The 24,539-nt window shown below is 39.0% G+C and overlaps 1 protein-coding gene across 1 annotated transcript in view; it reads right to left on the reverse strand.

The window, feature by feature from the left end:
* Positions 1 to 290: 290 nt before the first annotated feature.
* VDAC1 (voltage dependent anion channel 1) overlaps positions 291 to 24,539 on the reverse strand; it is a 111,543-nt gene continuing 87,294 nt past the window's right edge. The window contains exons 7-9 of the mRNA XM_089686645.1: positions 21,360 to 21,510; positions 14,250 to 14,307; positions 291 to 1,409 (exon numbers count right to left, since the gene is read on the reverse strand). Of these exons, the coding sequence (XP_089542771.1) occupies positions 1,318 to 1,409; positions 14,250 to 14,307; positions 21,360 to 21,510 (301 nt within the window). The 3' untranslated portion in view covers positions 291 to 1,317. The remainder of the gene's footprint in view (positions 1,410 to 14,249; positions 14,308 to 21,359; positions 21,511 to 24,539) is intronic.

The following is a 24,539-nucleotide window of genomic DNA, read 5'->3' on the forward strand; positions in this document are numbered from 1 at the left end:
GACCGTAATGCATATTTCCCTTTCTCTATAGGCACTGATTGAATCAAAATCTAACTTTGCCTTTCAAATATGTTTTAAAATTCAACAATTCCCATGGAGAGTATATACTTTTTCACGATTGTGACAGCATAAATGTAAAAAAAATTAACTTTTACAGTTTACACATTTTCCGTATGCACAATAACTGCTACATTTTCATTGCTGTAACACAAATATTTTCATGAAACATATTTTGCTCACTCAGATATATTATTCCTTTAATTGTGAAATAAAATATACAACATTTAGCATTATATTTTTTCTTAGTTTTTATTTCAGTGGATGTTGCATACAGCATATCGGGGAGTCTAGTTTCACAAAATGGAAGACACCACATGGACCGCTCAAACTGCTAAAAATAAAAAAAATTAACACATGTATAATTGTGCAGAAAATAAAACACAGTTTTGGTGAAAATGTTTACAGGTAACATTAATATGAGGACTTAAGAAACATCTCTTCCCTTTCATAAGGCTCTGTCAAGCATTCCTGTAGTGTGTCAGGGAAGAAAAAAACAATGTGTAAAGTAAAAAAACAACACAATCTGCCTCGCGCTTAAGTGTCTGGCGAAAGAACTGGTCTTGACAAGCATAGCAACCAATAACATTATCTATTTCTTATGCTACAAGTAAATCATTAACGGGAGAATGTTAAAAGGTAGCTACGTGCAATTAGAACACTTCTTCCTTCAGACACCTGTTAATTGCGAGATGTCAACTGCCTCAACATGTTTGATCTATAGACAACATTTGTAATGTCAAACAGGTGTCAGATAAGACTATAACAAATACAAAAATACTGGATTTTTGTGTCTGTGTGCATTCAACAGTTATGAATGTTTATGGTAAGAAGTACTTCAAAACAATTAAATCCCTTTTGTATATTTAGGATGCTTGACAAAGCTATGGTGAGCAATAATGCCCATATCTGGAAAGAATCTAACAATCTAAAAATATCCATATACTTGTGTTTCTCAATATAATATTAGATAGAACTACTCTGTTAAAAAAAGTTGATACCTTTCTGTCTAGTAAGCACTGTATAAATGAGCAGCTATTAAATATTCCAAACTTATCCTGGAATAGACATGTCTCTTTTTTTTCAATATTCCAACAGTTTAACTTTAAAGCTTGGTTCTTTGTTTCTATAGAAACACTTGTCATTGATACAGAAGGTTGTTTGCATCCTGGACACAAAACATAACAAAGGGATACTAGATTCTTAGGATATCTATGCTGCAGAACATCTGGACAATGAGCTTGTGTGGAGTGAGATGGTTTATGCTTCAAATTCCAGTCCAAGGCCCAGTTTGTGACCTCCTGCATTGATGTTCTTGCCATCCAGCAAAGTAGATAAAGTTAATTTGATACCTGAAAAACAAATAACCCATTTATCAATAATGTCATATACAGTATTCATCTGCGTTGTCTCAATAATATACATGTTTTATATTTATTTCAATTATGTTACTCATTCTTAATATTCACATTATTCAAGGCTTGTTAAGCTTTACAAATGGTATAGTTTTATTTTTTTAGTTTAGCTATCAATTTTTTTTTATATAATTTGACAGAGTAGGGCTTAGAGCCTTTGTCAGACTTTTACTTTTATTTAGGAGTTGTTGTGCATTTATAATTTCCAAGAATTCTATATCAAAATATAACAAAATTATAACTTTTTTGCTTTATTCAAAGTACTATACCTTCTAAAAACATTTAAAAGGATCAAGCAGGGCCCTGCTTATTAATTTAGATCCGTGTGTTGTTTTTAGTCTATAACTGTTCACACATCCTACACATGCAACTGATAAATATTCCACAATATTGAACACAACATTACCAGCCCTGAAAGTTCACCATAATTGGCAACACATTTTTTTAAAGTCTTAAAAGTTCTTAGAAAGCGACATGCTTACTCTGTCCACAACAATGGTCCAGCACTGCAAGAGTTCCTTCAATTGTGCAAGATATTTTAAATTGTTAAAGTAGAACTGTCAGTCATCGGCTCTCTGCTCTGCACCTCCAGCAATCACTAAACCACGGGGCTGGGAAGGGGGCGGGATCAGCTGATTCAGGCTCTCAGTGGCGCACTGGGAGGCTGAACCAGCTGTCGGTAACAAATGTGGGTGGATCCGGACAATAAACTCGGGATCTCTCCAGACCTTGGACTGCCTGAGTGATGCCAGCCAACAGTGTGATTGACTTGATTGACTTCAGCACTGACCCTTTGACCCAGACAATGCAATCAGAGGGTCAGTGTCAAGATAAATCACAGTAGGGAAAGCCACATACTATTTTTCCCAATGGATGAAGTGCACATGAATTGGGTTATGTGAAATCTGTTATTCTAGTTTTGACTATTCTAAAAGGATGTTTCTGCAGTGAATACACAATCTGACCATGTTTTTTTTTTTTTTTACAAAGGCTGTGTGTACTGGAGAGTAGAGCAAACATCATCTTTGTCTTCAGTTGTTCCAGGCAGCGTAAAGGGTATCTACACTAATAAAAAAATATATATATTGCAGCTTACCAGTTCTTAGATTAGGTGCTTGCATTATTTTTCTTTTTGATGCCTTTGCTTATCCCCATTACATGGGAGATAAGTAGTTTACAGAAAAAAATGTTTCTTTCTTTCAGTTCAGCTGACAGGAAGTGCAAGGACACTGCATTTCTGACAAAATCAACAGGCATTTTTTGTACTTGCTGAAAATGAATGCAGCTTCCACCTCTGAGGACTGGTAATCTGGAATATATTACATTTTTGTTCTTGGGTTTAGTTATTCTTTAACTCATTGCCGCCACCCTTACACATATATGCAGAGTCACTGAGGTGTGCCTTCTTCCATGGTGCCACAATTATGTGCTGGAAACTGGAATGTGCTGTGTGTTTGTGCTGGAAACATGCTCCATAGTGCCAGTGGCACAGAGACCAAGATATCACTGTCAGTTCATGGTCTGCTAAGGATCAGGAGCAGGGCACTGCTAATAACACATCTTACATCGTGTGGATTAGATCTCTCAATATCACTACAATCAGCACTCTCTCTCTCCCTCAGTGGAATCTCAAGGTTAATAGTTTCAGATCTCAAACTATACAAACCCTCGATTGACCAGTAACCAGACAATATTTCAATCAGCATACATATACTAAAAAACATAAAATAAAATCCTCTGTATAAAACTTATGATACACTTAGAATATATAGCACCATGGGATGACTGATCTCCAAATCAGTTCAATAATGCTGAAAGCTCTTGTGAGGAGCAAACTTGTATTGATGGGTATCTTTTTGTGTAAACAGCAGTATTGCACTGTCACTCATAGGTTATTCTTTGGGGGAATACAGCAAACAATGTCTCTGTCAGTTCACATACCCAGGGAAGTATAGTCCACTGCTGCTTTGCTTTACTCACAGAGTTCAGACTCTTTCCATTCCTTCCTTCCTCCATGTCAGCAATAGATCTCTACACACTCCACACTTCCACTGCTCTGCTGTGATTAGCAGTGTTAACCCCTTCTTCTCCACAAATTGTTGTAATGAAGCAGATTTGCACTATAGGCTTATCAGAACAGGTAGGAAAGCACTAGGAGTTTTGAAGGAAGAAATGGAAAGATTCTGAACTCTGCTTGCCTCTGCTTTCAGAATATATATATATGTAATTTTCTACCACAAAATGCTGATTTAACATGTGAAAAATTTCAAAATTGCCTCAGACAGCTAGTGGTTAAAGAAGTTTGGGCATAGTAAAAAAACAAACATTCATACTTACGTCCCTGCTGCAGCTTCATCTCTACCCCCCCTTTCCCAGTTCTAAGCCTGAACTGAGAACTGAGCAATCACATGACCGTTGACCACTCAGTTCTTGGTCTTCACTGACCAAAGAGCAAGATATTTTAAATTGTTAAAGAAGAACTGTCGGTCATTGGTTCTCTGTTCTTCAGTGCTCACTGGAGCGCTGGGCTGTGGAGGGGCAAAAGAAACTGGCTGAGGCTCTCAGCGGCACGGTCAGGCATCTGGGCGGAGCCAGACATTATTGTCGGGGTGCTTTCAGAGCCTGGACTGACTCTGTGATGGCAGCCGATAGCAGGCTTTAACCCTTTGTTGCCTCATGCTGAATCACAAGAGTGCAAAGTAAGTGCACACCTGTGATCCAGGAGAGAAGTATAGTGAAAAAAGCTTTGCTCATACTTCTCTTTTAAGCATGTTATTCATATAGCCCCTTGTCCAAAACTATTAATTTGCAAATGGCAGATTATGTTCAGTGTTGTACCAAGCTATAACCTTTCAGTTCCAAGTTATTTGTAATAAAAGTAAAATGTTCTTTTCCGACTACCTATCTACATACTCATTGACACTAGCCATACACAATCCAATTTTTGGTCTGAAAATTATAAGGCAATGTATGATACTGTTGAAAAAAAGGCTAATATAAAAAGGGTTTGCAAATAAATTAAATGCTCCTGCATTTGTTACATATTTTCCAGCAAGCAAATAAATAAATGTGCAAGTTTACATAAGCAACATTTTGTTTTTCCCCACAAAAAAAAAATAATCCTGTCAGCACTTGTGCCATAATAGAAGATCATTAAAGTGTATCCCTAGACAGGACTTTATTTTTCAGTTTTGGATAGAGTCGGGAAGGATTAGACCATCTGTCAAGTTTTTATTGCTGTGTGTCCTTGCTGGGAAGATTTGATCATTTGTACTGTTGACCATTGTCACTGTAAAGGTGAGGTGAAATCCAAAAAATTAGAGTAAGAAGTCAGGGGAAATCTTCTAATAGGGAAATTCTGAGGAATTACCCTCATTTTGGGAGATTTCCTTCTAACTTCCTATTGTATTTTTGGGACAGGAAGTAAGGGGAAATGTCCCCAATGATACACACACTGCAAAAAATAAACAAACTGGGGTTTTAACTCTATGGCTACCCTATTCTATGGCTATACATATGCTTTAAGGTTGTCCTCAGCAGGTACTGTTTATTGGGTAGTTTTAAAACCGGCCCCAATTGCTAATCTTCCCCAGTGAAATAAGTGGAATAGACAGTGTCCAATTCCTCTAAAGGCAGCAGTATAACCTACTTCTTTCTGATTTACATCTGATTCTGTGTTATTCAATGAACCTTAACCACTTGCCGCCCAGCCACCGCATTAAAACGGTTGCAGGGCGGCGCAGCTGGGCAAAACCACGTTTTAAAACGTAGTTTTGCAAAACAGGTAGGGGGCGCGCGCGAGGCGCCCGCCCGCCCTACCTGTCCCGCGGGTGTCAGCAGCGGGTGTCAGCCGCCGGGTCATGGCCGGTGATTACCGGCCGTTTCCCCAGGATTAGCGGTGATCGCTGACAGAGAGCAGGGCTGCATTGTTTACACACAGCCCTGCTCTGTGTCAGTTCTCTGACAGCTCGTGACAAGCTTAAGAGGGAGAGAAGAGTTTCTCTCCCTCGATCAGCCTGCCCCCGCCCAGCACACACCCCCGCCCCCTAATAAAACACTCCCCTCACACAGTAAACCCTAAAAATGTTAACCCCTTCCTCCCCAGTGCCATTAGTACAGTGTCAGTGTTTTGTTTTTTTTACTAATCACTGTATTGGTGTCACTGGGGATGTCAGTGACCCCAAGTCAGTTCCCCCCAGTGTCAAAATGTCTGCCGCAGTCCCGCCATAAGTCGCTGATCGCCGTCATATGTCGCTGATCGCCACCATTATTAGTATAAATAAAAATTAAAAATCCTAGTACCTTTCCCGCCATTTGGAAATGCTATAACTTTCATGTAAACCATTTAATTTACACGTATTGGAATTTTTTTTAGCAAAGACGTCGCAGAATGCATTTTGGATGAAATTTGTGACAAAATTTGATTTTTTAATTTTTTTTACTGGACATGTTTTATAGCAAAAAGTCCAAAATATTGTTTTTTTTTCTCAAAATTGTCAGCCTTTTTTTTATAGCGCAAAAAATTAAAAATGCACAAGCGATCAAATACCACCAAAAGAAAGCTCAATTTGTGGGGAAAAAAAGGATGTAAATTTAATTTGGGTGCAGTGTTGCATGACCGCGCAATTGTCAGTTAAAGTAACGCAGCGCTGTAACACAAACCTCTTCTGTAACAGTTTCCTGACCACCCTACAGCAGAAATACTGCTACAGGGTGGCATGGGTACGCAAAATCACCTATATATACATATATATATATATATATACATATATATATATATATATATACGTGATTCACGCTCCCGTGGTTTTCACACCCCTCCCAGATAGCGTCAGATTGCCCGTCAGTACACCAGTCATCACATTTAACCCCTTGATTGCCAGGAGCACGCTTATGTACAATAAACCTCCATTGCTAGTATAGTGTCTGAACGGGTCAATATCTTTGATCAGGTCAGCACTATACCAGCGTTCACATTAGTATAGCGTCCCCAAAAACGCAGCGTTAGCGGGATCAGCCCCGGCACCTGCCAACACCTGCGTTTAGCCCCTACGCTTACCCCCCCTTCTCCCCCAGCAAGTGCAGTGTCAGTTAGGTCACTGTCACTTGATACATTGCACACAAAACTGCAGTGTTCGCAGAATCAAGCCTGATCTCTGTTAGCACTTGCCGGTAAATTTTGATGACTCATATGCAGCAGAGTGCCAGTACTAGTGCCGCTCTACCTTTTGGTGAACTGTCGAGTACCAGCGGTCTAGTACATCCTGGTCTTTCACATACCTCCTTGATTTTTGGAGCTGTTTTTCACGGAATATCTGTATGCGTTGATTGTGGATCAAAGCAGTTTATATGCAGAACAATTTATTGCCGCCAACCCACATTCAAACCTTGCCAGACCATTCGCATGGAAACTCATTATGGTTTTCAAATTTACATTTTTTTTGGGCCTAACCCACAACATGGGCATTACTAAAAGAAATGAATTGCGGTTGTATTGGTCCGCAGACCCCACTCATCATATGCCGTGTTCTCTGCTGCCATGGCCAGGTATAGATATGAGAGTATAATGTGTTTTATGCATTTCAGCGACAATACACTCTGTCATCCTCGGGGTAACCCTGAATTTGACCGGCTCCACAAAATTCAGCCCCTCGCAAATCACTTTAACCTAAAATTTGCAGATGTCTATACTCCCCAGCAAAACATCTACGTTGATGAGTCCCTTAATAATTTTTCTGGCCACCTTGCATTCAAACAATTTCTCCCCTGCAAGCGTGCCAGATATGGGGTCAAGATGTAGAAGACCTGTGAGAGGACAACAGGCTATACTTATAAGTTTCGGATTTACGAGGGAAAAGATAGTCACGTGGAGCCCGCCCGGATGCCCAGACTACATGGGGAGCAGTGGCAAGATAGTTTGGGACTTTGTGTCATCATTTCTCCATATGGGGTACCACTTATACGTGGACAATTTTTATTCAAGGGTGCCACTATTTAGACATTTATTCAATCCTGGAACTGGCACTTGTGGCAAAGTGTGACCTAATGTGTGCCCACTATTAGAAGTGGGTGGATGCAGGACGGTATATTCTAATGGTGGGCATACCACACACTTTTTCTGGCAGAGATTTCTTCTCATTTTTTCATTCAGTCCACTGGCTGCATACAAAAAAAAAAAAAAGAACATAGCAAATATAACCAACAAGGACCAGCGATGTACTGGTACATCACTGGATTTGAATGGTTATACCAGGATGATGCCTACAGCTGCAGGCATCATCCTGGTGTAGTTTTTTTCAGCCGGTGATTGGCTTTCATATAAAAGCAATCCTAGTGGCTAATTAGCTGCAAGATTGCTTTTACAAGCAGTGGGAGATGATGTCCCCCCTCCCCCGCTGCCTTCCACGGCCTTCTCGGGCAGTCCTGTGCCATCAGGGGAACCTGAGAATGCAGCCGGTGTTTCTGCCAGCAGACCATAGAGCTGATTGGAGACCAGAATGGTGCCAATCATCTCTATAGTCTAAGAATTCGGAAGCTACAAGCATTTCGCAGGATATAAACAGCGCCATTTGTAAATTGGGAAAGCATCTGATCACACCGATTTTTGGTTTGATTAGATAATGTAAGGGCAGAGGAGATATCTAGAGTCTGATAGACCCCAGATTTCTCAAAAAAGAATATATGACAATGCCCATTGAAGTTATAGGGGTTATTTGCATTCCCTGTTATAGCATTAAAAGTGATAAAAAAAAAAATGAAAGGTACAATGTAAAAATAACTAAAAAAAAATCAAAATAACTAAAAAAAAATAAAAAATAAAAAATTGCCCCTCCCATGCGTGCACAAGCCTTGACCCTGTGCCGTTATGTAAACAGTGGTTGCACCATGCATGTGAGGTATCGCCGTGAACGTCAGATCAAGGGCAGTAATTCGAACACTAGACCTCCTCTGTAAATCTAAAATGGTGGCTTTTAAAGTGCTGGCTATGGATATTAAAAATGTTTGCAGTTTGTCGCCATTGAACAGGGCATGCGAAGTTTTAAAGCATGTCATGTTTGGTATCTATTTACTCGGCATAGCATTATGTTTTATATTTTACCAAACAATTGGCCAATATATTGTGTTTTTGTGCATTAAAAGTAAAAAAAGTGTATTTTTTTTTTTAAATTGCTTTTGAAAAATCGCTGCGTGAGTACTATGTGCCATAAAAAATTGTAGTACCCACCATTTTATTCACTAGGGTGTCTGCTTTAAAAAAATATATGTTTGGGGGTTTAAATTAATTTCCTAGCAAAAAATACTGATTTTTTTCATGTGAACAAAAAGGCTTGGTCTTCAGGTGGTTAGAAGAGTGAATGATGTGTGGCATAAACTTCTAATGCTGGGCATAAAACACCCCCACCCTCCAAAATGACCCCTTTTTGGAAAGTAGTCACCCCAAACTATTTGCTGAGAGGAATGTTGAATCAATAGAAGAATTTATTTTTTTACCACAAGTTTTTGAAAAATGACAAAAATAAATATATTTTTTTTTTTTACACAAAATTGTCACTTAAATGATTTACTGCTCACACATGCCATGGTTATATGTGGAATTACTCCCCAAAATACATTTTGCTACTTCTCCCGAGTATGGGGGTACCACATGTGAGAGACTTTTTGGCGGTCTAGCCAAGTACAGGACCCCAAAATCCAATAAGCACCTTCAGGCTTTTAAAGGGCTTTATTTCCTCATTACACTTCCAGACTACCTATCACCGTTTCGGAGGCCATGAAATGCCAGGATAGCATCTAACCCCCCAAAATTACCCCTTTTTGGAAAGTAGACACCCCAATTTGATAAAAAGCACGGTAAGTATTTTGCAGATCTCATTTGTTGCCACAAGTTTTTGGCAAATGAAGAAAAAAAACAAAAACATATTTTTTCTATTTTTTTTATATTTCAAAACCTTGTGAGAAAAAATGAGATCTGCAAAATACTCACCATGCCTCTTTTAAATTCCTTGGGGAGTCTACTTTCCAGAAAGGGGTCATTTGGGGGGGGGGGGGTTTGGGGCTATCCTGGCATGTCAGGGCCTTCGAAACTGTGATACGTGAGAGGAAGTGTAATGAGGAAGTTATGCACTTTCAGGCTTTCAAAGTGGTCATTGGATTTCAGGCTCCTGTATGTGGCTAGGCTCCCAAAAAGTCTCACACATGTGGTATCCTCATACTCAGTAGAAGTAGCAGAATGTATTTTGGGGTGTAATTCCACATATACCCATGGCTTGTGCGAGAAATAAATCATTTAAATAACAATTTTGTGTAAAAAAAACAAAAAACGTTTTTGTCATTTTCCAGAAACTTGTGGAAAAAAAATAAGTCTTCCATGGACTCAATATGCCTCTCAGCAGATAGCTTAGGGTGTCTAATTTCCGAAAAGGGGTCATTTGAGGGTGTTTGTACTATTCTGGTATTTTAGCACCTCAAGAAATGTGATGGGCAGTCAGAAAGAAAAAGCTATGTAAATTCCATTATCTATACCATAGTTTGTAGACACTATAACTTTCACAAAAAGCAATCAATATACACTTATTGGGATTTTTTTAACCAAAAACATGTAGCAGAATACATTTTGGCCTAAATTTATGACGAAATTTTAGTTTTTTTAGATATTTTTTATGACCAAAATGAGAAAATATTGTTTTTTTCAAAAAAAAATGTTTTTCTTCAAAACTTTTTCTGGTTATAGAGCCAAAAATAAAAAGTGCACAGGTGATCAAATACCACCAAAAGAATGCTCTATTTGTGTTAAAAAAAGGACATAAATTTCATTTATGTACCGTATTGCATGACCTCGCAATTGTCCGTTAAACTAGCGCAGCGCTGTATAGCAAAAAAATGTCATAAATTGCAGTATCTATACCGTAGTTTGTAGACGCTATAACTTTCACACAAAGCAATCAATATACACTTATTGGGATTTTTTTTTACCAAAAACATGTAGCAGAATACATTTTGGCCTAAATTTATAACTAACTTTGAGTTTACTATATATTTTTTATAGCTGAAAGTAAAAAATATTGTTTTTCTTCAAATATTTGGTATTTTTTTGTTTATAGCGTGAAAAATAAAAAGCGCACAGGTGATTAAATACCACTGAAAGAAAGCTCTATTTGTGTGAAAAAAAGGACGTAAATTTCGTTTAGGTGCAGCATTGCATGACCGCACAATTATCAGTTGAATTAGTGCAGCGCCGAGTAGCAAAAAGAGGCCTGGTCATTAAGGGGGGTAAATCCTCAGGAGCTCAAGTGGTTAAAGAAAGTTATTTTCCTATACTTGCAGGAAATGTGCTTATATGCTGTGGCTGCATTAATTTTCTTTTTTCAGGTTAAATACTGGGAAGCTGCAATATATTCAGATTTTGTTTGATGTTTAGATATGCCTTATCGTAAACAATCAAAGAAGGCTAATGCCCCGTACACACGATGAGAATATCGGACGATCAGCCGTTTTTTTCGTCTGACTTCGAAAGTGAAGAGGTTACTAAAGATACAAAAATTCTCCTATGAAAGAAAAGAATTTCGAAAGTGATGTCATGTATTGCGCTGTATTTGTATTGTATTTTCAGACAACTACTATACTGATTAAACGAAAATCATACGATCTGGTATTGTATGAGAAAAATGTTTGCGCCTGTCCCTTCGGATATTGTCGTACGAATTGTCGTGATCGGCTCTCAAAAGCTGTGTACTAACGATTGGTCCTCGTACGAACATTTTCGTACGATTTTCTTATAGTGTGTACGAGGCATTATATTGCTCTTCCTTCCAATCCTTTTGTCTGAGAGTAGTTGGATTGCACATGCATATTAGATCAGCCTCTGAGGTGTATAGGCAGTTTAAAGATGAATTCCAGGTATGGATGAAAGTGGAGATCACTGGAGTAGCAGTGTCTGCTTCAGTGATTTCCAGCTTCCAGGGGCATTTGTAAGGTATGTAATATACATAGTTACATAGTCTAAGCTGGAACAATTTAACAATGTATAAAATATCCAAGTGTGGAATTCTAATTTAGCCACAATTCTGCTCTAGTCAGGAATGGCTACCTGCCTGATATGTACATTGGCCAAGCATATACAGTGCTTAGCATAAATAAGTACACCCCAACAGACTTGTCAGAAAACCTTTACTTTCCTTTCAGAATCAACATTTTCTATGGGACACTATACTTCAACATACTTCCACAAATGCAGGCCATTGATTGCAAACAAGATTTGTTAATTTGCACACACAAAAAGGATTTTTCCTAACAAATTCATTCAAGACCATGTTGCAAAAATGAATACACCCCAATGACAGTCTTAGGAGCTGTCAGGGCTCCTGGTAAGACCAGAGATGCATGAACTGACACAGGGAAACGCAGGCTCAAGTATGGTGTAACAATATAATTTATTAAGGGTTATACACAAATATAATGCACAATATAACAAAACCAAACCTCCAACTGATAACGGAATGTACACAGATAAGAGCAGTCAGGGCTGGCGAGGTGGAGTGGTCAGGCGGGCCGGGTCAGGAATCATCGGGCAGAAAAGACACAAAGAAGTAGGCAGAGCGTAGTCAGACTGGCCGGGTCAGGAACAATCAGGCAGACAAGGTACCAAAGGAGCAGGCTGGAGAGTGGTCAGGAATAGCCGAGGTCAGGACAGGCGGAGTTCATTCAGGGTCAGGATCAAGCAGAATCAGGTACAGGGGCTCATGGGAAACATACACCAAGGCACTGACTGCAGGTCTGGCCATTCCTTAAATACACTTCCTGCAATCAGCCGCAGGTGATGGCTGACTGCAGGAGTGAGCTTCTGGTTGCTGAGAGCACCCGCTGGCCAGCCCTGGTACTGCAGCCCACAAGGCAGGTGAGTCCCACCACCATTGGCAAGTCCATTCCTGACAGGAGCAAAGCTAAATTTTAGACAATAAACAAGAATTCAATTACAGGTGAGTCTAATTATTCATTAAACAGGTGTCCAGCAGAGAGTTGATTATAAAAGGGCATTACTTAACAAAGAAAACCCCTCCCATTTCATGTTGTCAGCAATGGCACCACATGGAAGAGAAATGTCACAAGGCCTGAGAAAGAAAATAATTTCTTTACACAAAAAAGGTGAAGGCTACAAGAAGACCAGCAAAGCTTTACTTATCAGTCAGAATACTATAGCAAAAATTATACAAAAATCTAACAAAGATGGAACTACAACCATCTCACAGAGACGTCCAGGCCGTCCACGGAAGTTAACAGCTTGACAGGAGTGTATTCTGATGAGAAGGGTTGAAAAAAAATCGCCGTGCAAGTTCACTGCAATTAGCTAAATAAGTAAATAGCCAAACTGGGGTGATTGTTTCCCCTGATACAATACGGCATATACTGCAGAAGAATGGCATGCATGGATGTCGTCCACGAAGGAAGTGTCTCTTAAAGCACATGCACAAAAAAATCCGCCTAGAATTTGCCAGGGCCCATGGTGAAAAAGAAGACGACTACTGGGATTCTATACTCTGGATTGATGTGACCAAGATAAATGTTTTTGGAACTGATTATTTCAAAACTGTATGGCGTCACACAGATGAGTACAAAGAAAAAATGCATGGTGCCTACAGTGAAACATGGTGGTAGCATTGTCCTTCTGTGGGACTGCATGAGTGCTGCTGGTGTCAGGAAGCAGCATTTCATGATAGTATCATGAATTCACAGATGTATTGCCCTATATTAAAAGAGAAGATACTACCATCACTCCGTACCCTTGGTTGTCATGCACTTTTCCAACATGATAATGATCCAAAACACACATCTAAGGCCACTGTTGCATTTCTAAAGAAGAACAGGGTGAAAGTGATTCAGTGGCCAAGTATGTCTCCTGATCTGAACCCAATAGAACATCTATGGGGAATTCTGAGGAGACAAGTTGAGCATCACTCTCCATCCAGCATTCAGGCTCTAAAAGAGGTCATTCTTGAAGAATGGAAAAAGATTGATGTTTCAATATGTCACCAACTTGTTCATTCCATGCCTAGAAGACTTGGAGTGCTGTCCTTACAAGTCATGGAGGTCTTACAAAATACAAGATGGAATAGTTTTTGCTATGGGGTGTATTCATTTTTGCATCAACTAATTTGAGTAAAACTGAAGATTTTGTAATCTAAGTTATATTATTAAACTTACTTTCATGTAATGAACTAAACAAATGTTCTATAGAACTAAGTTTTGTCAAAATGTTGGAAATTGTTCTTGTGTTCATTGAGCTATTGATTAAAATCTTACTTTTCAAAAGGGGTGTACTCATTTATGCTAAGCACTGAACTTACGCTCAAAAGGGACTCAGGTCTTGTTAGCAGTTACAAATACTGTATCTGGTTTAATAAAAAGTATTACACATACATAAATAATGTAAGTATGTGCATAAGGTAAACAATATAGACTCCACTGTAAAATAAAAGGGTATACGCCGTCATTGTTCAGTTCTAAAAACACATGTCAAATCTGCTTTTTTTTTTTTTTAAGAATGCACAGAATTGCTAATGCTCCTTTCCTTATGGCACAAGGATACACAATTTCTCTTATTAAATACTGTATGTCAGAAGCCAAACCGCCATTTGCCAAGTATGGGCAATTATCATTGCTCATATGGTTGACATGAGGATAGATGATACGTTCTAAAGTATAGTTTGCATAGTTTCATTTGACATGAAAAATAAACCAGAATATGAAAGCACAGATTTAGCCAATTAAAAAACTCCTTACCTGGCTTTAGTGTTTGAGTATAACCTAATCCAATCAGACTTGAATTATTAACTTTAGCCTGCAAAAATAAAGTTATGCTCATGAAAAATACCATAACACAGTAAACTGAAAGATCAACAGGCATACAGAGACAGAAAATACAACAAAAAAATTGTGAATAATGGATACCAATATCAGTACACAAAAGCCCAGTTGTCCAAAGCCTTCTGTTCCCACAGGATTTATCAAAAAGGCTATCAATGCAATCCATATATTACAACTGGCAACATTAGAAGAGCTTAATTGGCAGAACTGCTAAACTGAACATATTCAGTTCACAGCCTATCCTTGTCTTTCCGTTAAAGGAGTAAAAAAAATGTCTACAACACACACATAAACATACACATTTGTTTAAGACACCTGTGTTTAGAAGCATGTCGATGGAGGTGGAGGAGGGAGGAGCCTGGGCATGGCGCTGACCGTGGGATCGAGGTGAGATCTCACGGAACCCAGCTCCTCCAGTGTCCCGCCAGCAGCACGGCGATCAAGGTCGGCAGAGAGGACTCACCTGCCGTGGCTCCGGATCTGCTTGGTCCGTCTCCCGCTGACCTCGGTGAAGGGGGGATGCAGTCGAGTGAGCAGATCCAGGGGAGTGAGAGAAGGCGGTGAGGTGTGTCAGAGAGAAAGAGAGAGAAGCCACACTGCCGCGGTCCTCTCTATCTCCCTCACCCCCCTAAAGTGAAAGTTATCCCCTGGGCGATCCCCAAAATTACAAGGAATGTGAGGACTATATACATATGCATCCTCCTTGTGGACAAAGATCTAGATGCCACACCCCCCCCCCCCCCCCCCTTTGAAGTGAAGGAAGAACAACGTAGGTGAGTGAAAGTGGCTGAAGATCACTTTTGAAATATCTGAAATGATTTTATTAGTGACTATGTGATGGAAGCAAATGTTTGATGGACTGGATCATGGGGGTTGCATTTAGGGGGTCATCTGGGAGACTAATGAGGGACTTGGACTCAAGTGTTTAAAGGTGATACAAGGGAGAGAAGTTTTTGAAAAGGTCCTGAGTTCCTGTGGGGAGAAAGAGGGAGAAGGAGGAGAGGAGGATATGGAGGTGGAGAGGAGGTGAAAGAGAGGAGAAGAAGGAAAAATATACAGTTGGAGAAGTGGATATCTGGATATTGAAGTATCTAAAATATCAGATATATATTAAAAATGAAAAACAAACAACAAAAGGAGGTGGGTCAAAGGCCCTGCAATCAAGTTCAATTAAAAAATACATTCCCGGGCAGGAAAAACGGACTCCTGAGAGGCAAAATGGAACAAATGAAAAGTGTTTGCTGGAAAACAGTATTGGAGAAAGTTCCAGATTGTCCTTGGGACTACCTAATATTAGCCAAAATTTGGAGGAAGCAGATACTCAGAAACAGGTCCGCAGGAGAACTTGGAAGAGCAGGACGCACATTTGCCAACTAAATCAGAAATTGCAGGAATGTTTAAAGGTTTGGAAAAATCTATAAAACAGGAAATGGCGAAGTTACAAAAAGAACTGGGGCAAGTATTATCTAGAGTAGAGGAGACGGAGGAAAAAATAGATAAACACGCCCAAGTGATTCAGTCCATAGGCAAACAAATGGTGGAAATGAAAAAAGAACACAGAAACCTGCTTTATAAATTTAAAGATCAGGAAAATAAGCGCAGAAGAAATAACCCAAGGATAAGAGGTCTCCTAGAGATCTCTCAAGGAGAAGACTTGAGGGAAATAACAGAGAAAATGTTAGATAGAATAATGCAAAGAACTGTAGCGGAACTGTATAAGATAGATGGGGTGTATAGAATTGGGAGATTTCAACAAGACGGTAGAAAAGGTAACACGAGAGATGTGATAGTCCAACTTCATCATTACTGTGATAAAGAAGAGATCTGGAAGAGGATGAAAAGAAGAACAATTATAAAATATTGTGAATTAAATATACAGTAGTTTGCGGACCTTGCTGCAGAGACATTGTTAAGGAAAAGAACTTTGAAACCATTAGTAGAACAAATGAGGAAGCAGAACGTTCGATACAGCTGGGGGTCCCCAGCATGTTTAATCGGTTGGAGAAATGGGCGTTCTGCCAAATTAAGGTTTCCTGATGAACTGAGGGACTTTTGTGAGAGGCTAGAGTTGCAATATATAGATATTCCTGGATGGGGTGAGGAGGAGGAAGAAATTGGGAATATAGAAAGTGAGAGGTGGCAGGGGGTCTGGAAGAGAACTTGAAATCAGAGGGGGGTGTGGGGAGGAGAGGGTGCCAGGAGAGGTTTTTTTCTCCCTTGGGTGTTTTTTTTTTCTTTCCCCTCCCCGTGGCCCTCCTCTTCTCTACTCTTTTTCCCTAGGAAGAGGTTGTCTGCTTTTCTTTTCTTCTTTTCTTCTCTTTATGTTTGGAGAGAGGGTTTTTGTTTTCCCTCTCTCCCCTCTTCTTTTAAATATTCCTCCTTTTGGTTAAACTGACGAGACGCTGGGGGGAGAGCAAATGGGTTGAGGTGGGCATGTTCAAGAGCTTCACCCTAAAGTGGAATCAAGGGTGGGACTTAGACCACAAATGATTCATAGACTAATTATTTGCCTAAAAAGGGAGGGGGGTTGGGAGGGAGTGTGGGAGGAGGGAGGGTGGATGGGCAGAGGATATGGGGGAAGGGAAGGTAGTTTTAGACCCCTCAAAATGGTAAGAAATATATCCATCTGGAAAAAACCTAGAAAAAGAAAGAGAAGATACGGGGAAGAGGGAGATGGGAGGAGAAGAAAGGAAGAATGGAAGAGATTAATTTTATGACCTATAATGCTAAAGGTTTAAATAGCTTCGGGAAGAAATTTAGGATTTTTAAGGAAATTCAGCACAGATTCTCTTCAGTGATTTTTTTTTTTTTTACAGGAGATACATCTAGAACAAGAAGCAAACATGAAACTAAATTCCAGATATTATCCAATATAGTACTATGCAGATTCCCCAATTAAATGAGCCAAAGGAGTGGCAATAGGTTTTGCGAAAAATATCAGGTTTATTTTGGAAGACAGTGTGGTAGACTTGGAAGGGAGATACTTGTTCCTGAAGGGGAAATTGCAGGATTGGGAGTGTACTCTAGCAAATATCTATTGCCCAAATAAAAAACCGGAGGAGTTCCTAAAGAATACACTGAGGAAACTAATGGATTTCAAGAAAGGTAGTTTAATTTTGGCGGGAGATTTTAATCTTTGTATGGTTCCTCATATAGATACGTCTCGTGTGCAGAGGGATGAGAATAGGTCTCTTAGATTGTTAAAGAAAATGTTATATCAATGTCAATTCGTGGATATATGGAGAATTAAGCATATGAAGGACAGAGACTATACATTTTATTCTCATGCACATGAGACATACTCAAGATTGGATTATATATTGTTGGACCATCGACTTGAGTCTCTGGTTCAAGTAAAAATTGAGGAGATATCAATATCGGATCATGCTCCGGTCACAATGAAATTACTATAGAAATGAGTTGAATAGGAGGAAATTGTGGAGGTTAAACGAGACACTCCTACAGGATTAAGAGACGGACCAAAAGATTAAAAAAGAGATAGAGCAATTTTTTAAGGAAAATTATTCTGAGGAGGTTTCTGTGGCAACGGTTTGGGAGACTCATAAAGCCTATATCAGAGGTATCCTGATAGTGATTGGAGAAAAAAAGAAGAGAGAAAGGAGAGAAAAAAAAAAAATAAGCTTCTGAAGGAGCTCTGGGAGTTAGAGCAGAAACATAACAATAGAGTAACAAAAGATTTTATGCAGAGGGTTATGAATAAAAGACAGGAATTAAATAATTTTCTGGAAGAAGATAAAAGAAGAGTGTTTAATAAAATGGTATGTGAGAGATATAGATGGGGAGATAGACCAGGAAAGTATTTAATGAGGGCTCAGAGGGAAAGAGAAATCCAGAAACTATATAGAGAAAATAAGGGACAACAAAAGGTGAATTAGTGTATTCAACTAAAGATATAGCTAAAGTGTTTAAAGAATATTATAATAAGCTATATAACATTATTCCCCATAGTAAAGAAGATGCAGGAAAAATAGAAAAAAGACGGATATATTTAATAGAAGCGGGATTACTGAAATTAGAAGAGGAAGAATTAAAATCTTTGGAATTAACAATAACGCAGGAAGAAATACACTTAAAAAGTGCTTTATCAGGGAAAAGTCTTGGACCTGATGGGTACACTGTAAGATATTATAAAAAATATAAGGAATTATTAGCACCCAAACTGAGGATATACATGAATGCATTGGGAGGTGAGATGGAAATGAGGAGGGAATCTTTACAAGCCTATGTAGTTCTTATACATAAGGAAGGTAAGGATGACACTCAATGTGCAAGCTATAGACTGATCTCCTTGTCGAACACAGATACCAAAACTATATGCAAAAGTTCTGGCAAATAGGTTAAAAGACTTGATGCCGGAATGGATACATATGGATCAGGTAGGATTCGTCCCAGGAAGAGAGGGTAGAGACAATGGATTAAGATCTTTGTTTCTCATACAAAAAAGTAGGAGAGAGAAAATCCCGGCAGTGGTCCTCTCGATAGATGCAGAAAAGGCATTTGATAGAGTGGACTGGGGTTATATTTTAGATACGCTGGAAATATTGGGGATGGGACCCAGAATAAGAGAATGGATAAGGAAATTATATAGTAAACCCTCTGCAGCAGTTATGGTTAATGGGGAATTGTCGGAGGACTTTGGAATGCGGAATAGAACTAGACAGCGTTGTCCTTTGTCTCCATTGTTGTACGTTCTATCTTTGGAATCTTTGTTGGCTACAATAAGGAATAACATAGAACAACATATCATCTGCATAAGTTTCCACCTGTCCTATCCTGATCCCTTTTATATCTATGTGGGAAACCCAAGGATAACATTACCAAACTTAATGAAATCATTGAAGGAATATGGAGAGATGTCAAACTTAAAAATTAATCCAACTAAAACGGAGATCTTAAATATAAATCTTTCAAAACAGAGAGAAAAATATATTACAGGAGGAATTTCCCTTTGTATGGAGAGAAAAAGAATCACAATATTTATGTATAAAATTAACTGTATCTTTAAAGAATTTATATAGATCAAATTATATCCCATTATTAAATGAGATTAAGGATGAACTACGAAAACTAGGTGGGGGAACTCAGTCATGGATAGGTCGTATAAATCTGATAAAAATGGTAATTGTTCCAAAAATTCTATATAGATTTCAAATGATACCAATTAAAATACCAGAAGCATATTTTAGAATAATTAAAAAAATGTTAAGATTTATTTGGAGGAAAAAAAAACCTAGAATAAGCTACAAAATCTTAATTAGGAATAAAGAGAAAGGAGGACTGGGAGTTCCAGACTTAAAAAGGTACTATAACTCGGTAATACTGATAAGAATTTTTGCTTGGACACATAATTCACACGGGAAAAGTTGGGTAAAAATAGAAAACACACTAAGTAACACAAACCTTAGTAGAATTGTATGGTTACCCTCCAATTCCAAGGATTAGCAGAGAGCACAAGTTTTTTCAGACGGAATGTGTTAAGAGTATGGGATGTTTTACATAAACAAAAAGGGTGGGAATATAATTCACTTTTAATGCCTTTATGGTCAACAGATTATTTTCCTCCGGGTAAAGAAAGTGTTGCTGGGAAGTGGATAAAGATGGAAGATGTACAGTTGAGAGATGTAATGGTGGGGGAGGAAGTAGGTTCACTTAAGGATTTGGAAAAAAAGATGGAAATATTTACGAGAATTGATAAGTGGCGTTATTTTCAGTTGAAACACTTTATAGGGAAGCTTCCAAGGCCATTGAGAACAAGAGAGGATTGGAACCCTTTTGAACACTTGTTAGACACAAGGGGAGATGGAAAACACGGTACAAAAGAAATATATAAGATTCTCACTAGAATAATCACAGATACAAGTCCACCATTTATAGAGAAGTGGGAAAAGGATATAGGATTAACGATAGATTTAGAAAAGCAAAAGAAAATATATAGTTTAATACACGAAAATGTAAATATGAAGGAGGTAGAGATGAATTATACATTTTTGGCAAGATGGTATATCACACAGAGTGTAGCACACAGATTGAATGGAGATAACTCACCTTTATGTTGGAGGGGATGTGGGAATAGAGGTACAATGTATCACATTTGGTGGGAGTGTCCAAAAATTCAAGAGTATTGGGGGAAAATAGTAGATATGATTCAGAAAATAACGGAGGTTGATATTTTAAAAGACCCAGAGACTTGCCTATTCCATGGTACTAAGCTATCGGTTAAGAAATATAAAAAATATGGTTTATTGTATTATTTTAATGCAGTGAAGGGATTGATTCCCAAGTTTTGGAAGAAACAGGAAGTACCAAAAATAAAGGATTGGATAAATAGGATGGACCAGATATATGGATTAGAAGAACTTTACCATTTGAGTGAAGATAAGATGGAGAGTGTTTTCGTGCCAAGTGGAAAAGGTTGGAGAATTTTAAGGAGTCAGAATTAATCCTAGAGTATATGGGAAGGTAATAGAGAAATAATGTGGATATGTTTCTGAAGTGGGATCTCCAGAGGGAGTGGGAAAGAGGCAGAGTGGAGGTCTTGGGGGGATAGAGGGAGGGAGGGGGGGGGGTAAGTGGGTGGGTTGGTTGGTGCTGGGTGGGGGGAGGGAAAATGTTTAGGATTTTTTTGGTTAAATAATCATATATTATGACAATCAAATCTATGGTAGTTTCATGTGTTTAGTTGTGTATGGTTTGTTTGTATAAATTTGAAAATTTTATAAAATATTTAAATAAAAAAAAAAAGAAGCATGTCGATGGAAAAAAAGAGGCAGCAATAAGTGTATGACTTCCAATGTCTAAGGTTATTTTCCGTAGGCTGTGCTGTCTTTCTTATTAAATTCCTGATAAAAAGGAAAGCAAATAAAATAATGGATATGTCTTTTATGTGGGGACATTTTACATAGACCTACAGCAATATAGTTTTACATTCACTCAAAGCATCAGGCTGTTGACAGTGTTTTGTGCATTATACTAACTGCAAGAGAATATACAACTATGCATACTTACAGAAAAAGAAGCATCTGAATCAATCTGATATTTGGCCGCAATTCCAAAGCGGGTGTTGCTGTTTCCTGCTGTCCAAGCTAGGTTTATTGCAGTCTCCAGCTTATCGTTCACTTTCTGGTATACTGAGCCACCAAATTCTGTCCCGTCATTTCTGTTGGTGGCATGTCATACATCAGTAAAGCATAAAAACAGCAATACACTCTGTTTTACAGGCAGAAAAACTGGATTTTTGCATTCACCATAAAATCTTTTTATTAGAGTTTATTGGGAGACACATGATTCAAAGACAAATGGGTTGTAATGCTGCCTACAGGAGGATTTGGACACTGGTGAACAAAAAAAGGTGAGCAGCCTGGTAACACCCCTCCCATTCCAAGCATGCCTCAATTTTGTAACAAAGCAGTACTGAGAGCAAGACCATAAACATAGAAAAGTATGGGGATTCAATAAATTCCAAGTAAAGGATATTATGGCAAGTACAAAAATCCAGTTTTCTTCTTCCTTCATTGAGGGGCACAGAATTCAAAAAACAATTGGGATGTCCAAAAGCAGTCCAACTGAGGGGTGGGCTATACAGCAAACAAAACACTAAACAGACTAAGTAACAAGAAATTGGGAACTGCCTGCAGCTCAAAATGCTGCCGGAAGCACCTTAAGACAGAAGCCAGCTTCAGATGAGGCCTGAATATGAACCTACGTAAACTTAAAGAATGTGATAAGAGGACCAGGTGGTGGCCTTCTAAATATGGGAAACATTTACTTGATGCCCAAGAAAAACTCTCTAGTTAGTAGTGTGTGCTTTGACCGGTAAGGATTTAACCAGTGCCGTGGCAAGGCTATCTAGCGCCCAGGGCGAAGATACCAAACTTTACCCCCCCCCCATGAAATATGAGCATTATGTGTCAGTAAAATCCCCCCCCCCCAAAAAAAAACCAAGCACTACTCTGCACACTGAATCCCTAAACATATATTCCCTTTGAAAGCCAAAATTCTCCCTAAATTAAAACTCTCCCACCTGCCTCCCACACATATCCCCCCCCCCAAAAAAAATTGCCCTTCCTAACACAAAGCCCCTCCTTCCCGAGGTCATTGATGGAATTCCTAGAAATAGAGGTTGAGGTAACAGGGAAGCCTTTTAAACTTGTTGCCCATGGGAATATATTTTGCAGTGTGTTCACATACAGTCTTTTTGAAGAATTCCCATTTCTGTGTTGTGTTTATTAATGCCAATATTCCCTCCCAGTCTAAGTCTTGGAGAGCAGCTCTCAGATTCAGCTCTCTTGAAATTGAGCGTTTTTATTTTTCCCGTATGTGCTTGCTGTTTACAGCTAACAATAAATGAAATCATGTTAAGGTCACTGCTACCCAGATGTTCTTTTATATGGACATTAGTAATAAGCTCTGCATGGTTTGAGATTACCAAGTCCAGCAGAGCATCATTCCTAGTAGGGGCCTCTATGAACTGTACCATAAAACTGTCCTGTAGTAGGTTTAAAAAATGTTGCCCTTTAACTGTTCCTGCAGTACAATTACTCCAGTCAATTTCCAGGTAGTTAAAATCCCCATTATTATCACTGTCCCAGCCCTTTCGATCTATGCAAGTAGCTGAGTTTCCACCTCCTCATTAACACTGGGAGGCTGATAAACTCCAATGATTACCTTTGTAGTATGCACCCCCATGTGCAGTTCCACCCATAATACTTCAGCCTCATCACGCTCTCCATCAACTAGGTCCTCTTTCACACTCGCTCTGAGATCACTTCTCACATAGAGACAATTAAATTACATCTTCCATGAGTGATGGTAGACCTTGTGAAAAGTGGACATCCTACCTTTTAACACTGTAGGAATCACTGATGCAGATTGGCCCCATCCCTTAAGACCTGGTTTCAACAGTCCTGCTGTTAAACCCAGCACCGATGGAGCAAAATAGTATACTTGTCCTTGGAATCGAAGATCCTGTCAATATGGAAGAGCCTATGGAGTACAGTCAGGTCCATAAATATTGGAACATCGACACAATTCTAACATTTTTGGCTCTATACACCACCACAATGGATTTGCAATAAAACGAACAAGATGTGCTTTAACTGCAGACTGTCAGCTTTAATTTGAGGGTATTTACATCCAAATCAGGTGAACGGTGTAGGAATTACAACAGTTTGCATATGTGCCTCCCACTTGTTAAGGGACCAAAAGTAATGGGACAGAATAATCATCATAAATCAAACTTTCACTTTTTAATACTTGGTTGCAAATCCTTTGCAGTCAATTACAGCCTGAAGTCTGGAACGCATAGACATCACCAGACGCTGGGTCTCATCCCTGGTGATGCTCTGCCAGGCCTCTACTGCAACTGTCTTCAGTTCCTGCTTGTTCTTGGGGCATTTTCCCTTCAGTTTTGTCTTCAGCAAGTGAAATGCATGTTCAATCAGATTCAGGTCAGGTGATTGACTTGGCCATTGCATAACATTCCACTTCTTTCCCTTAAAAAACTCTTTGGTTGCTTTTGCAGTATGCTTTGGGTCATTGTCCATCTGCACTGTGAAGCGGCGTCCAATGAATTCTGAAGCATTTGGCTGAATATGAGCAGATAATATTGCCCGAAACACTTCAGAATTCATTCTGCTACTTTTGTCAGCAGTCACATCATCAATGAAATACAAGAGAACCAGTTCCATTGGCAGCCATACATGAACACACCATGACACTACCACCACCATGCTTCACTGATGAGGTGGTATGCTTAGGATCATGAGTGGTTCCTTTTCTTTTCCATACTCTTCTCTTCCCATCACTCTGGTACAAGTTGATCTTGGTCTCATCTGTCCATAGGATGTTGTTCCAGAACTGTGAAGGCTTTTTTAGATGTCGTTTGGCAAACTCTAATCTGGCCTTCCTGGTTTTGAGGCTCACCAATGGTTTACATCTTGTGGTGAACCCTCTGTATTCACTCTGGTGAAGTCTTCTCTTGATTGTTGACTTTGACACACATACACCTACCTCCTGGAGAGTGTTCTTGATCTGGCCAACTGTTGTGAAGGGTGTTTTCTTCACCAGGGAAAGAATTCTTTGGTCATCCACCACAGTTGTTTTCCGTGGTCTTCTGGGTCTTTTGGTGTTGCTGAGCTCACCGATGCGTTCCTTCTTTTTAAGAATGTTCCAATCAGTTGTTTTGGC

This window comes from Staurois parvus, unplaced genomic scaffold (genome assembly GCF_062004578.1).
Source record: "Staurois parvus isolate SC_StPar_1 unplaced genomic scaffold, SC_StPar_1.0 ptg000403l, whole genome shotgun sequence".
Lineage (NCBI taxonomy): Eukaryota > Metazoa > Chordata > Amphibia > Anura > Ranidae > Staurois > Staurois parvus.